The sequence below is a fragment of the Scyliorhinus torazame genome, chromosome 11 (genome assembly GCF_047496885.1).
Source record: "Scyliorhinus torazame isolate Kashiwa2021f chromosome 11, sScyTor2.1, whole genome shotgun sequence".
In the NCBI taxonomy this organism is placed as follows: domain Eukaryota; kingdom Metazoa; phylum Chordata; class Chondrichthyes; order Carcharhiniformes; family Scyliorhinidae; genus Scyliorhinus; species Scyliorhinus torazame.
In genome coordinates, this window is record NC_092717.1 from 250,043,972 (window position 1) to 250,059,525 (window position 15,554).

The 15,554-nt window shown below is 47.3% G+C and overlaps 1 protein-coding gene across 1 annotated transcript in view; it reads right to left on the minus strand.

The window, feature by feature from the left end:
- The window catches only part of abcf2a (ATP-binding cassette, sub-family F (GCN20), member 2a), a 69,621-nt gene extending 54,280 nt beyond the window's left edge, over positions 1-15,341 (minus strand). Inside the window, exons 1-2 of the mRNA XM_072468560.1 lie at positions 15,210-15,341; positions 3,151-3,357 (exon numbers count right to left, since the gene is read on the minus strand). Of these exons, the coding sequence (XP_072324661.1) occupies positions 3,151-3,322 (172 nt within the window). The 5' untranslated portion in view covers positions 3,323-3,357; positions 15,210-15,341. The remainder of the gene's footprint in view (positions 1-3,150; positions 3,358-15,209) is intronic.
- Between the last annotated feature and the right edge of the window lie 213 nt (positions 15,342-15,554).

The following is a 15,554-nucleotide window of genomic DNA, read 5'->3' on the forward strand; positions in this document are numbered from 1 at the left end:
GGAGAGTGTTACTTGTGACAAGGCAGTTGCCAATTAGGGCTAGTTTTCATTTTTGTTATTTATTATTTATTCATTTTTTGTTTATAAAATAGGTCATTGTTATTTGTGTTGTTATAATATTGTGTAAAGGATGCACAATGTACTGTGTTGGTTGACCAAAAATTTTCAATAAAATATTTAATAAAAAAAAAAATCAGGAGTTGGGGAGAGGAAGGTCTCGGAACTATATAAGGAGCTGATGGAGTGGGAAGGAGTTCCAATACAGGAGGTGAAGAGGAAGTGATAGGAAGAGTTGGGAGGGGAGTTGGAGGTTGGGTTTTGGGAGGAGGCCCTGCAGAGAGTGAAAGTATCCTTGTCGTGTGCCAGACTCTGTCTGATCCCGTTCAAGGTGGTCCACAGGGCTCATATGACTGTGACCCAGTTGAGCAGGTTTTTTGAGGCGGTGGAGGACAGGTGTGGGCGCGGTCTGGGAAGTCCTGCGAATCATGTGCACATGTTCGGGACATGTCCGAGGTTGAGGGGCTTTTGGCAAGGATTTACGGATATCATGCCCGAGGTCCTGCAAGGGAGGGTGATTCCAAGACCAGAGGTGGCGATATTCGGAGTTTCAGAAGATCCTGGGATGTGGAAAGAGACTGACATAGAAAATACAGCACAGAACAGGCCCTTCGGCCCACGATGTTGTGCCGAAGCTTTGTCCTAGATTAATCATAGATTATCATTGAATTTACAGTGCAGAAGGAGGCCATTCGGCCCTTTGAGTCTGCACCGGCTCTTGGAAAGAGCACCCTACCCAAACTCAACACCTCCACCCAACACCAAGGGCAATTTGGACATTAAGGGCAATTTATCATTGGCCAATTCACCTAACCCGCACATCTTTGGGCTGTGGGAGGAAACCGGAGCACCCGGAGGAAACCCACGCAGACACGGGGAGGACGTGCAGACTTCGCACAGACAGTGACCCAAGCCGGAATCGAACCTGGGACCCTGGAGCTGTGAAGCAATTGTGCTATCCACAATGCTACCGTGCTGCCCTTGAGAACAAATAAATCTACACTATATCATTTTACCGTAATCCACGTACCTATCCAATAGCTGCTTGAAGGTCCCTAATGTTTCCGACTCAACTACTTCCACAGGCAGTGCATTCCATGCCCCCACTACTCTCTGGGTAAAGAACCTACCTCTGATATCCCTCCTATATCTTCCACCTTTCACCTTCAATTTATGTCCCCTTGTAATGGTTTGTTCCACCCGGGGAAAAAGTCTCCGACTGTCTACGCTATCTATTCCCCTGGTCATCTTATAAACCTCTATCAAGTCGCCCCTCATCCTTCTCAGTTCTAATGAGAAAAGGCCTAGCACCCTCAACCTTTCCTCGTAAGACCTACTCTCCATTCCAGGCAACATCCTGGTAAATCTTCTTTGCACCTTTGACGTTTTGGCCTTTATTTCCCTGGTGGCCCGGAGACGGATTCTGCTGGGATGGAATTAAATTTGCCGTGAGGGGTTCCTTACAGAGGTTCGCTCGGAGGTGGCAGCCGTTCATCAACTTGTTTAAGGAAAATTAGTCTGGGTGGCTGTGTTATTGTGCGTTTTTGTCTTTGTTGGATCTTCCCATTTAAAAGTGTTAAAACCATAAATGCCTGAATAAAATATTTTCTGAAGAAAAATACATAAAACAGGAGCGATGACTGTCTCGGGGTAAGGTCCTCTCTCATGTTTGTGAGCTCTGTAATGCACTAAAAGAATTTTGGCTCTACATGAATTGCCACATATGGGGCTGTTTAGCACAGGGCTAAATCGCTGGCTTTGATAGCAGACCAAGGCAGGCCAACAGCACGGTTCAATTCCTGTACCAGCCTCCCCGAACAGGCGCTGGAATGTGGCGACTAGGGGCTTTTCACAGCAACTTCATTTGAAGCCTACTCGTGACAATAAGCGATTTTCATTTCATTTTCACTTTCACACAAAGATTCAAAGTGTGATCATTCTTGGTGTGCTAAGCTTGCAAAATGTTTGGATATATTTAGCCAACAGAATGTGAAAATGCAGGGGGGAGAAACAAGAACATCCTGATTTCCACAGATAAGCCTCAAGGCTTCAGATCAAAACTGTCCGGCAAAAGTGGCAAGTGGGTTGATTGTGATGCATCAGCAAATCCTGCCGGCAAAACAACAGTCAGCCTCATCTCCACACATCTTAAAACACGACAAGAAGTTCAAATGTTACATCCCCTCCACAAGTATGGAAGACTGACTGGGTACGTGATCCATTTCATTCACTTCTCTTATGTCCTCAAATACACGGTCATTAACAGAACGAGGCATTTGCAGAGATCAGGATGGGTCACCCATTGAAGCTGAAGTCTGCAGAGAAACATTTATTTATTTTAGATTGTGCTATTGCGGGACTCTTAGTTTCCCCACAATCTACCCGTGCGAGTTTTATGCAAAAAAACAAAAAGAGGAGCGTCTGTCGGTGGGACAGAATTTGAAGCCCTGCCATCAGTTCCTCCCTGAATCCAGAGAACCTGCTTAGAGAGGCAGGTGCCGGTGTCACACTAACATTGCCAGTAAAACTGCTCACAGTATTTCCTTCATTTAGGAACTTCCACATTGAGAAATACAGGCTTACAAAAACTGAAAACAATTGAAATCTGGGCAACATTTTTAAATTGTGGCTATTTGCAATAAATAATATTGTATTTGACAGGCAACTATAGTGATAAGGCTAAACTTGCAAACTTCTTAAAATAATGAAAACGGTATTCAATGGTGGCTACATGTATTTTTAGAGGTTTGAGAGAAAAAAGGCTTTTGCTAGAGGGCAGTTCAGTTGGAGAAAATAGGCCTGTCCCAACATTTCTTATTGTATAAAAGATGCGCTGTGACATATGATGAAATGAAAATCACTTATTGTCACAAGTAGGCTTCAAATGAAGTTACTGTGAAAAGCCCCTAGTCGCCACATTCCGCCGCCTGTTCGGGGAGGCTGGTACGGTATAAAAAGGCAAGGAACCACCGACTTTCTGACACCACCCCCAGTCAGATATAAGACTGCACTCAAACTACAGAACAGACCAGTGTAGGGGAAATAGCAGAGACAGAAGGGGCTGCCGGGCATTGCCCTGATTAAAGCCCAAACCTGCATCATGAACCGAAGAGCCGTTCATCTGTGGCCTTTCAGAATTTTCCACTTCCTCTGCACCAACGTCACCATTTTCTTCAGCCCCATCGGTGTTCTTGGGTTTACGCTGACGAGCTTTTGCGGCTTCCTTCTTCTTTGCTGCCTTTTTCTTGGCCAAGTCAGAAGGCATTGCTGTTGGTTAGTTTGTGTTCGTGGAAGTACAACCTGTGAAAACAAAGCACTTGTACTAAGGGAAGTGGTTATTAATCTGCCTTTCACAAAATATGGGGCCCATGTTTCAGGAGTGCAATCGCCATGCACTGTCCCACTCTTTACCACAGTAGCAAAATCATTATCCCGTGTAAACCTGGGAGCCCAAACATAAGCATATGTAGCCAGCAACACAGAATCGTACCACAGGATCGGTGCTTTTTACAATTGATATAAATGATTTGCATGAGGGAGCAGAGGGTATGGGTGCTAAATTTACTGACAACACAAAGATAGGTAGGAAAGTAAGTTGGAGACGTAGCTTGAGTGAGTGAGAAAAGATGTGGCAAATGGGGTGTGTGAAATGTCCATTTTGGCTGGAAGAATAAAAAGAATATTTAGCCAGAGTTAGACAATAATCTGGTATGCAGTACAACAAATTAGGAAAGTTTACAGAATGTTAGAATTTATTGCGAGGGGAATGGAATACAAAGCAGGGAGGTTATGCTTTAGTACAGGGTATTGGTGAGACCACATTTAGAGTACTGTGTAAAGTTTTGGTCTCCTTATACAAGGAAAGATGCAAATGCATCAGAAACAGTTCAGAGAAGGTTTATCAGACTAATGCCAGAAATGAGTTGTCTAACGAGGAAAGGTTGGAGAGGCGAGGCTTGTTTAGAAGACTAAGAGGTGACTTTATTGAACACACAAGACCCTGAGGGGTATTGACAGGGTGGATGTGGAGAGAATGTTTCCTCTGGTGGAAGAATCGAGAACAGGGGGGTCACTGTTTAAAAATAAGGGGTTGCTCATTTAAGACAGAGATGGAGAGATTGATTCTTTGGAACTCTTCCTCAAAAGGCAGTGGATCTTTGAATATTTTTGAAACATAGATTGTGGTCAGTGAAAATGTGGAGTTGAGGTTAGAATCTGATCAGCCATGATGTTATTGAGTGGCAGAACAGGCTCGAGGGGCCGAGTGGTCTTCTTCTGTTCCCAGTTCATATGTTCACAAGTATGGATTGAAACCAGCTGCACTCCCTAACACGGACTCATCTTCAGTCGCCCCTAAGCCTGTCCACCATCTACAAGGCACAAGTCAAGAGGATGATGGAATACTCCCCGCTTCATTGCATGGATGCAGCTCCAACAGCACAAACTCAACATCAGGCTTGTCCAACCCATGAACCACATGCAGCCATTCTACGCAGCCCCCAAAGCCACGATTCAAAAATACCACACATATAAGTGAAAGTGAGGAATCTGCTAGGAGCTGCTCCTCCAATCACAGGTCCTGACTCTCCAGCCTGTGAGAGTGAGGACATGTCCTATTCACTCCCAATCTCAGGGAGCTCATGTATTCCCCCACGGTGAGTGGGTATGAATATGTGGAGGTGAGTGAGTGTGAACAGAGACTGGAGTGAGCTGGACTAACACATTCTGACCCCCTCACATTCGAATGTTCATCTTTTTAATTACTCTCACAAAAAAATCTATTTTGTGCTTTAACATTGCTTTAAAGCAAACTAGTTACTTTTCTTCTTCACATTTAATGTTGTCATCTTTCTTAAATTTCATCATCGTCTCGAACCCCCTCCCTCCCCCAAACAAGCACGGTGGGCAGCACAAGTGGATAGCACTGTGGCTTCACAGCACCAGGGTCCCAGGTTCGATTCCCCGCTGGGTCACTGTCTGTGCGGAGTCTGCACGTTCTCCCAGTGTGTGCGTGGGTTTCCTCTGGGTGCTCTGGTTCCCTCCCACATTCCAAAGATGTGCAGGTTAGGTGGATTGGCCGTGATAAATTGCTTAGTGACCAAAAAGGATAGGAGGGGTTATTGGGTTACGGGGATAAGGTGGAAGTGAGGGGTTAAATGGGTCGTTGCAGACCCAATGGGCCGAATGGCCTCCTTCTGCACTGTATGTTCCATGTTCTAAGCCTGCTCAACACCATCCAGGCCAACACAGTTGCGTGATTAGCACCCCATTCACCACCCTAAACATCCTCCCACTCCACCGCCATGCACAGTGGCAGCCGTATACACCATCTACAAGGTGCTGCAAGGCTCCTCAGACAGCACCTAAAACCATGACATCTGCTGTTTAGAAGGACGTGAACCCCACCACCTGGAGGTTCCCCTCTCAGTCACTCACCACCCTGCCTTGGAAATATATTGCCGTTCCTGCACTGTCGGAGGCAACATTCTGGAACTCTCTCCCTAACAGCACATGCACTGCAGCGGTTCAAGAAGGCAGCTCACCACCACCTGCGCAAGGGAAATTGGGGCCAAATTCAAGTCGTCATAAAGCAGGGGGAATTACAAGGCTCAGCACAAGGGAGCAGGGAGTTCAGAACAGTTTTTTTAAACCAGAGAATGAAAGCAGCTTGCAATGCAATAGTGATACAACACTGCTTCCCTGTGACAGCATCAGGAATGACAGCTATCAATTGTGTATTAGCAAACTCCCAGGTGCTCTTGGTACTTGACAAATTCCTCCCCCAAATCTCAGAAACCAGACTTGACCATCTTGTAGGAGCAAATAAGAGTCAACTGACTAGGTCATGGAGTGCACTGGTGAAATTGAAGGCAGATTGGCTCAAGACAGAAGAGAAAGTGTTTTTTAAATAAATTTAGAGTGCCCAAATATTTTTTTTCCAATTAAGGGGCAATTTAGCATGACCAATCCACCTACCCTACACATCTCTGGGTTGTGGGGGTGAGACCCATTCAGATACGGGGAGACTGCAAACTCCACACAGACAGTGACCTGGGGCCGGGATCGAACCCGGATCCTCGGCGCCGTAGGCAGCAGTGCTAACTAACCACTGCGCCACCGTGCTGCTCGACAGAAGAGAAGGTCAAGTCCTGGAATGTGTGCAGAGCCAGAAGGCTCATGAGCAGAGTAGGAGGATTAGAAGCAGGAAAGACAGAACAAACCTGGGCTTTACAGAGGGGAAAGACTGATGGGAATCAAACCATTTCAAATGACTGACATTAACAAGGGCCAATGCTTGCACTTTGCTAGGCCACTTTGACAAGAGTAATTTCAACAGATCCACATCAAGTTAGGGATATGAATAATGTCTTCTTCCGGAAAGGCGTACTTCCTGATCCTTGCGAGTTCCGAATCAGTCCAGGAAACTGCAGGAAAGGTTGGAGTTGAGAAATCCTGTCATCAAGTCAGGCTGGTGTCAGTCACTGGTATGAGTGCAGGGTTTGAGTGGGAGGGCGTAAGTCCAGTTTAAAGCAGACAGGTTTTAGATTTCTTGGGCAATCTTTCACAAGGGAAGTACCAACCCTAAAGTGACTAACATCAATTAAATACTTTTGAAATGTGGACTGTTGTATTTAGGGAACATGGCAGACAATTCACACAAACTGCAACGTGATGCTGAACAGAATGTTTCTTGTGATGTTTCTGGAGGGATAAATATTGGCCAGGACATCAGGGAGAACTCCCTCTACTTCCAAAATAGTGCATCTACTGGAGAAAACAGACAGGGGCCTTGCTTTAGCCTCGCATCGGAAAGATGGCACTTTCAATATTGCAGCACTCCCTCAGTGCTGCATTGGAGAGTTTGGGCACATCTGCAACAACTTAAGAGGACAGGTTACATCTGCCAATCCCAACAGTGGTACAGTGCTGCCTCACAGCGCCAGGGACCTGGGTTCAATTCCGGCCTCGGGTCACTGTCCGTCTGTGTGGAGTCTGCACGTTCTCCCCGTGCCTGGCTCGGTTTCGTCCAGATGCTCCAGTTTCCTCCCACAGTCCAAATGTGCAAGTTAGCCATGCTAAATTGCCCCTTAGTGTCCAAAGATGTGGTTAGGTGGGGTTACAGGGGTAGGGCGGGGAGTGGGCCTGTGTAGAGTGCTCTTTCAGAGGATTGGTGCAGACAAGGAGCCAAATGGACTTCTGCACTGTTGGGATTCTATGGGGAGTACGACAGACACAGGATTGATTCATTGCAATTTGTAAGAAATCGCACATTTTCTCACTTCATACTGAATTCGGTTCAATGAAATGGTTTTGCTGCTGCCCTTCATTAACACTACTCCACCTGAAATCACCATCAGCAATTCACTACTGACAGCTTGGAGAACGGAGGTGCTGCCTCTCACTGTTACTTCCTCGCCTGCATGCCTGAATACACTGTTTATCTTGTAACTAAGATCTAATGCCAAAGTAATGACTGGTCATATCCACCCTTTAATAATTAATGATTCATTCCTGAATGACACTATTGTAAAGATCACCAATTAATTGGTTAGTAGGCAAATAGATTCATCGTCTACAACAACCTATCCAGTTCCAACTGGGTCAACAATGTGCAATGCACTGGCTGGACAGAGGAAGTTAACACTCCTGTATCAGGAAGTGTTGCTTTGTGGCGTGATACCATTCAATGGATTCTCAGCCGAGTGGTTTATTTTCTACATCTCATCACTGGGCACCATTTGATGATGGAATATAGCTAGTCCATTCTCCCCTCCCCCCCCCCCCCCCGATCTTAATAATGATGTGGAGATGCCGGCGTTGGACTGGGGTGAGCCCAGTAAGAAGTCTTACAACGCCAGGTTAAAGTCCAACAGGTTTGTTTCGATGTCACTAGTTTCGGAGCGCTGCTCCTTCCTCAGGTGAATGAAGAGGTATGTTCCAGAAAGATATATATATATAGACAGATTCAAAGATGCCAGACAATGCTTGGAATGCGAGCATGAGCAGGTGATTAAATCTTTACAGATCCAGAGACCTTAATAACCTTTTATTGTCACAAGTATGAAATTAATGTGAAAAGCCCCTAGTAGCGACATTCAGGCGCCTGTTCAGGGAGGCTGGTACGGGAATTGAACCCGCGCTGCTGTCCTTGCTCTGCATCACAAACCAGCTGTCTAGCCCACGGAGCTAAACCAACCCTTCCTCACCCACTCACTGAATCATAGAATTTAGTGCAGAAGGAGGCCATTCGGCCCATCGAGTCTGCACCGGACCTTGGAAAGAGCACCCCACTTCAGCCCACGCCTCCACCCTATCCACCCAACCCCCCCTTTTTGGACACGAAGGGCAATTTATTATGGTCAATCCACCTAACCTGCACATCTTTGGACTGTGGGAGGAAACCGGAGCACCTGAGGAAACCCACGCAGACACGGGGAGAACGTGCAGACTCCACACAGACAGTCACCCAACCCGGGAATCGAACCTGGGACCCTGAAGCGGTGAAGCAGCTGTGCTAACCACTGTGCTACCCGTGAACCACTGAACAGGACAAGGGAGAGGAAGCTGACAAGACTTGTTCCCTCCCTACTGTGAGCCAAATCTAGCATCCCGAATGAGAGGAGCTAACCTTCCACCGTTCCAGGTTCTGGGTAGCTCAGTACAATATTCCACAATGTGGTTGCAACACCGAAAGTAAGCTGCAATTTTAACAAGTACTGCATTATACCATCCTTGAATTGCTTTTGTGAACTTGTCAAACATCAGTGCCCAAGACAGGAGAGGCAGGAGGAATAAGGACACATCGGTCTTAGCAATTTGTGGTAACACACAAAACAGCACAAACTATTCTGGAGGGTGTACAGAGGGCCATTGAATATAAAAACGCAGATCTGGAATCACAAGTCAGCCATTGTCCACATTTCAGGACATTAGTGAACCAGATAGGTTGTATTTTATCGATAATTTTAATAGTCATCATTATTAATAAAATTTCATTTCCACCAGTTGTGATGGGATTTGAACCTGTGTACCCAGAGCATTAGCCTGAGCCACTGGGTTACTAGCCCATAACATTCTCACTATGCCACCATCGGTGAAAAATAGCAGCTAATGCTGTGGAGTGTACACACTGCAGCCATGATGGTGAACAGAGTGGATACAGAGATGCTGGAATCTGTAACAAAAACAGAAAATACTGGACAATCTCAGCAGGTCCGACAGCGTCTGTGGAGAGAAAAGGGAGCTAACGATTCGAGTCTGGATGACTCTTTGTCAGAGCTCAACTGAGATGCACGAGGATTGAGGATCAGTCATCAAATGAGCACCTCCACTGCACAGACATACAAACACTACAGAAAAGACTGGAGGTAACAGTTATGCTTTAAGCAAGGATATGGGTTTGAGTTGGAGAGAGAAGAATGGAGTATAAAACACTGTGGAAACAGGCAGAACTCCATTTGGTTAAAGGCAAACAGCACGATGGAAGCTCAGGTTCAGAGTCCCTATGGGCAGGGACATGGTTGTCGAAAGAGAAGCCACCAATCATAGCACGAGTCAGAGGATAAATATGATTGAGGCTGAGGCATTTGAAGATAAAGATAAGAATTTTACAATCAATCTTGGACAGTTCCCAGACACCATGTCACTGGGTCAAAATCCTGGACTTTCCTCCCTAACAGCACTGTGGGTGCATCTACACCACACAGACTGCAGTAGCTCAAGAATGCAGCGCAACGTCAACTTCGGAAAGGGCGATGAGGAACGAGCGCTAAATATGCTGGCCTTGCCAGCAACGCCCACATCCGGTGAAGAATATTTCTCAGAATTCGCAATGGGTAATAAATGCTAGTCTAGCTCGTGGCACTGACATCCCACAAATGAATACATTTTAAAAAGCCAGAGGAGCTTGGTGAAGACTACGATACGATAATGATGACACAGGGCCAAATGTAGCCCAGGTCACGCACAGGCTGCAGTGTTCCGGAAGCCTACGTCATAGATCCATGTCTCAAATTTATTTATTTCCTACAAATGGATTCTGTGTCTTGTGTCGATTTGTTCCAATGGCTGCCATTTCAGAGAGTGATAGGTAAATCCTTTCTGCTCTCATCGGGATCCAGGGCAGCAAATAAGCAAGAGATCCAGAATCACAAGGTAAATGGCAAACAAAATCTAAAACTGCAGAGGTTTTGGAATGCCCAGGGGAATTATGGGCCTCCATCCACATGCTTCCAGACAGGTAGAGATTTCACTTCATTTGCTTTGTAGTTCTAGATTTCAGCGCTTAGTTTTGATTGTGCTCTCCACATCGAAATGAAAACAAACTCAGGTAATTATCCAGGTAATTAAAAGCTGTCCTACAGCAGCTAAATGCAGTCTCTTCACTTTCTGCCTGCGTTCTAAAGGTTCCCCACTCCCAAAAAAGGTCAACTCTTTCACAATAATCACGTGACAGCATATTTATCACAAAGAATGGATTCCAGGTCTCATATCCATTGTTCTGGGGACAGCCATTTCCAATTGATGGACAGACATTTTCTGCTCTCAATGAGATTTGGAGCTCAACAGGCCAACCGACCCATTTGACTTTTTTTTTTAAAACGTACAGATTTTATAACCCTGCATAGCTCCTAATATTATCCTTAAGATTAAATGAGGGGGCAGAAAATAAAATGACTCTAACAAAGTCACAAATGTAAAAGCAAATTACTGAGGTTGCTGGAATCTGAAACAAAAACAGAAAATACTGGATGATCTGAGCAGGCCTGACAGCGTCTGTGGAGAGAAAAGGGAGCTAATGTTTCCAGTCTGGATGACTCGGCAAAGAGTCATCCGGACTCAAAACTCTCCATAGATGCTGTCATAGTCACACATATGTTTGGTGAAAAATCATTCTTCCGTCCTCAAACATGTCGTCAGATTGGAAAGTCTAATCTGAGAAACACTGATTTTGTAAAATCTTACAGCGGCAGAAACTTCCAGTCAACTTTTTCTGGTCTAGGCTGCCTCACGGCACAGAGGTCCCAGGTTCGATGCCTGCTCTGGGTTACTGTCAGTGTGGAGTTTGCACATTCTCCCAGTGTCTGCGTGGGTTTCGCCCCCACAACCCAAAGATGTGCAGGCTAGGTGGATTGGCCACGCTAAATTGTCCCTTAATTGGAAAAAATGAATTGGGTACTCTTAAATTTAAAAAAAAAAAAAAAACTTTTTCTGGTCTACATTCCGACATCACCCCCAAACCCACCCTGGTGCACTACAACATCACCATAGGTACTGGAGTATAATTATACCATTTAAAAAGATATTTCTATTGATAAAGGCAGATGCAAAAGAGCTTGGAACACATGAGAGAAATAACTAACTTGAATTTGTAAAGAATACATCACCACAGAATAGTCCAAAGTGCTTTACAGCCATTTGTGGAGGTGATTAATTCCATGCTGGCTCTTTCAAAGAGCTATCACATTACAGCTCAACTGTTCTCCCATATGCTACTGCAAATTAATCAACTCCATTTGAAAAGTCTCTCAACATAAATAAGTCTTGCATCCTTGACACCATTTTCTCTGGACCCTCTCCAAGGCCTATGTGGCGTCCAGGAATGGACACAAAGCTTCAGCTAACACCAAAACTTCAGCAAATGGGCAGCACGGTAGCATTGTGGATAGCACAATTGCTTCCCAGCTCCAGGGCCCCAGGTTCGATTCCCGGATTGGGTCACTGTCTGTGCGGAGTCTGCATGTTGTCCCCGTGACTGCGTGGGTTTCCTCCGGGTGCTCTGGTTTCCTCCCACAGTCCAAAGATGTGCAGGTTAGGTGGATTGGCCATGTTAAATTGTCCTTAGTGTCCAAAATTGCTCTTAGTGTTCGGTGTGTTTACTGGGTTATGGGGAGAGGGTGGAGGCGTTGACCTTGGGTAGGGTGCTCTTTCCAAGAGCCGGTACAGACTCGATGGGCCGAATGGCCTCCTTCTGCACTGTAAATTCTATGAAACCAATGATTTAAATGGTTCATCACAACTTGCTTATGTACTGTATGCCTCACGTATAAAGGCAAGGATCTCCAAGATCTAGTGGACGTATCTAAAAATAAGGACTGAGGACCACTTAAAATGGCAATGATAAACAATTGCACAGCTTATTTAAATTACGCACTAAAAAACACATTAAAGAAGCCATCCCCTATGGACAAGCACTCCGTATACACAGGATCTGCTCAGACGAGGAGGAGCGTAACAGACATCTACAGACGTTGAAAGATGCCCTTGTACGAACGGGATATGGCACTCGACTCATCGATCGACAGTTCCAACGCGCCACAGCGAAAAACCGGACCAACCTCCTCAGAAGACAAACATGGGACACAACCGATAGAATACCCTTCGTCGTCCAGTACTTCCCCGGAGCGGAGAAACTACGTCATCTTCTTCACAGCCTTCAACACGTCATTGATGACGATGAACACCTTGCCAAGGTCATCCCCACACCCCCACTACTTGCCTTCAAACAACCACGCAACCTCAAACGAACCATTGTTTGCAGCAAACTACCCAGTCTTCAGACCAGTGACCACGACACCACACAACCCTGTCATGGCAATCTCTGCAAGACGTGCCAGATCATCGACATGGATACCACTATTACACGTGAGAACACCACCCACCAGGTACGCGGTACATACTCGTGCGACTCGGCCAACGTTGTCTACCTCATACGCTGCAGGAAAGGATGTCCCGAAGCGTGGTACATTGGCGAGACCATGCAGACGCTGCGACAACGAATGAACGGACATCGCGCAACAATCACCAGGCAGGAATGTTCCCTTCCAGTCGGGGAACACTTCAGCAGTCAAGGGCATTCAGCCTCTGATCTCCGGGCAAGCGTTCTCCAAGGCGGCCTTCAGGACCCGCGACAACGCAGAATCGCCGAGCAGAAACTTATAGCCAAGTTCCGCACACATGAGTGCGGCCACAACCGGGACCTGGGATTCATGTCATATTACATTCATCCCCCACCATCTGGCCTGCAAAATCCTACCAACTGTCCTGGCTTGATGTAATTCACACCTCTTTAACCTGGGGTTACCCCATCTCTGGATCTGTAAAGATTTAATCACCTGCTAATGCTCACATTCCGAGCATTGTCTGGCATCTTTGAATTTGTCTATATATGTGTTTCTGGAACAGACCTCTGCATTCACCTGAGGAAGGAGCAGCGCTCCGAAAGCTAGTGACATCGAAACAAACCTGTTGGACTTTAACCTGGTGTTGTAAGACTTCGTACTGTGCTCACCCCAGTCCAACGCCGGCATCTCCACATCATGATTAAATTATAGCCAGCTTCACCAATCTCTTTTAAAAAATATATAAATTTAGAGTATCCAATTATTATTTTCCAATTAAGGGGCAATTTAGCGTGGCCAATCCACCTAACCTGCACATCTTTGGGTTGTGGGGGTGAAACCCACGCAAACACGGGGAGAATGTGCAAACCACACGGACAGTGACCCAGAGCCGGGATCGAACCTGGGACCTCGGCACCGTGAGGCAGCAGTGCTAACCCACTGAGCCACCGTGCTGCCCTCTCATCAATCTCAACAGTCACTCAACTCCTGGCCTCATGACAGCCTTGGTCCAACATCAGCAGAGAGCGAAATTCCAGAGGTAGAGTGTCTGTCGTTGACATCAACATAGCTCTTCACCAAGTGCAGCACCAAGGAGCCCAAGGAAAATTGAACTCTATGGCAAACAAATGGGGGAAACCAGCCACTGGTTGTAGTTAACCATCTCAGCCCCAGGACATCACTGCAGGAGTTCCTCAGTGGAGTGTCCTAGACCCAGCCACTTTCAGCTGCTTCATCAATGACCTTCCCCCAATCATCAGGTCAGAAGTAAGGATGATTACACTGTTCAGCACCATTCGCGACTCCTCAGCTCCTGAAGCAGTCCATGCCCATTTGCAAATAAAATTGGACAATATTCAGGCATGGGCTAAGCGACAAATAACATTTCCGGTAAAAGAGTAGTGCCAGACAATCTCCACGAGAGAGGATCTGACCATCTCCCAGTGACATTTAAATGCTGAATCCTCCTATTTTCCACTGACAAGAAACTGACATGGACCAAATAAAAACAGTGGCCACCAGAGCAAGTCAGAGGGGGGCTAAGAATCCTGTGGCAAGTAACATACATCATGACCCTCAAAGCCTGTCCACCATCGACAAGGTACACGTCAGGAGTGTAATGGAATACTCCCCACCTGCCTGAATGAGTGCAACTCCAACAGCACTCAAGAAGCTCAACACCGGCTCCAAAGCAGCCCAGTTGATTGGCAACTCCATCCACCACCGACGCACAGTGGCAGCCGTGTGCACCATCTACAAGATGCACTGCAGTAAAGTCACCAAGGTTCCTCAGACAGCACCTTGCAGACCCACTACCATCTAGAAGGACAAGAGCAGCAGATACTTGGGAACCCCACCACCTGGAGGTTCCCCTCCAAGTCACTGGCTATTCTGGACTTACCCGAGGAAGGAGCTGAGCTCCGAAAGCTGGTGATTCCAAACAAACCTGTTGGACTTTAACCTGGTGTTGTAAGACTTCTTACTGTGCCCACCCCAGTCCAACGCCGGCATCTCCACATCATGACTCACCATCCTAATTGGAAATATTTCGCAGTTCCTTCCTGGAACTCTCTCCCTAACAGCACGGTGGGTGTACCTACACCTCAGGGACTGGAGCCGGTAGGCGGCTCACCGCCACCTTCTGAAGGGCAACTAGGGATGGGCAATAAATACAAAGGACAAATACTGAATAAACCCCGCGCAGCCCGCTCAGAAAGGTGTTGTCCGTGTGGAGAGAGGCCATTCAGCCCCTCCAGCCTGTCCCGCCATGGGCCACGTCTCGCTCATCTCCATCTCACCGACCAGGATCTCCGGCCCATTACCAAACGTGGCCGTTCCCGGAGCGGGCGAGGCTGACTGGGCCGAGCCGGTCTCCCCGCTCCCTCACCACCCGGAGGCCCAGGCCGGCCTGGGGCCTCAGCCGGCTGCCCGGCCGGAGGAGCATTTCACCGCCCAGTGTAAAACGACCAGCGGCCCCGCGAGGCCGGCCGAGCGGTTCAAGCGGCGCCGGCCTGTCAGTCGCTCCCTCACCTGGAGAAGCCGCCGGTGATCCCCCCGCCGCCGCCGCCGCCGCACAGAAACAACTGGAAAAGCCGCGTGCCTGGACCGGCTTCTGGCCGCCCGCCCCGCCGCACTCTGGGAGCTGTAGTCCTCCAGCGTCCTCTCCACCACCCACAGGCTCGCTGAGACCCGGCGGCACAACTACAACGCCCAGAATACATAGCACCCGCCTCCACTTCCGCCTTGTCCATGTGACCACCCGGCCTTCCGTCGCACAGCCCTCTGGGAAATGTAGTCCAGTCTAACCATCAGAGCCCACAGCAAATCGCGGGCAGAACTACACCTCCCACCATGCACCGCCGCCATCCTGAACCA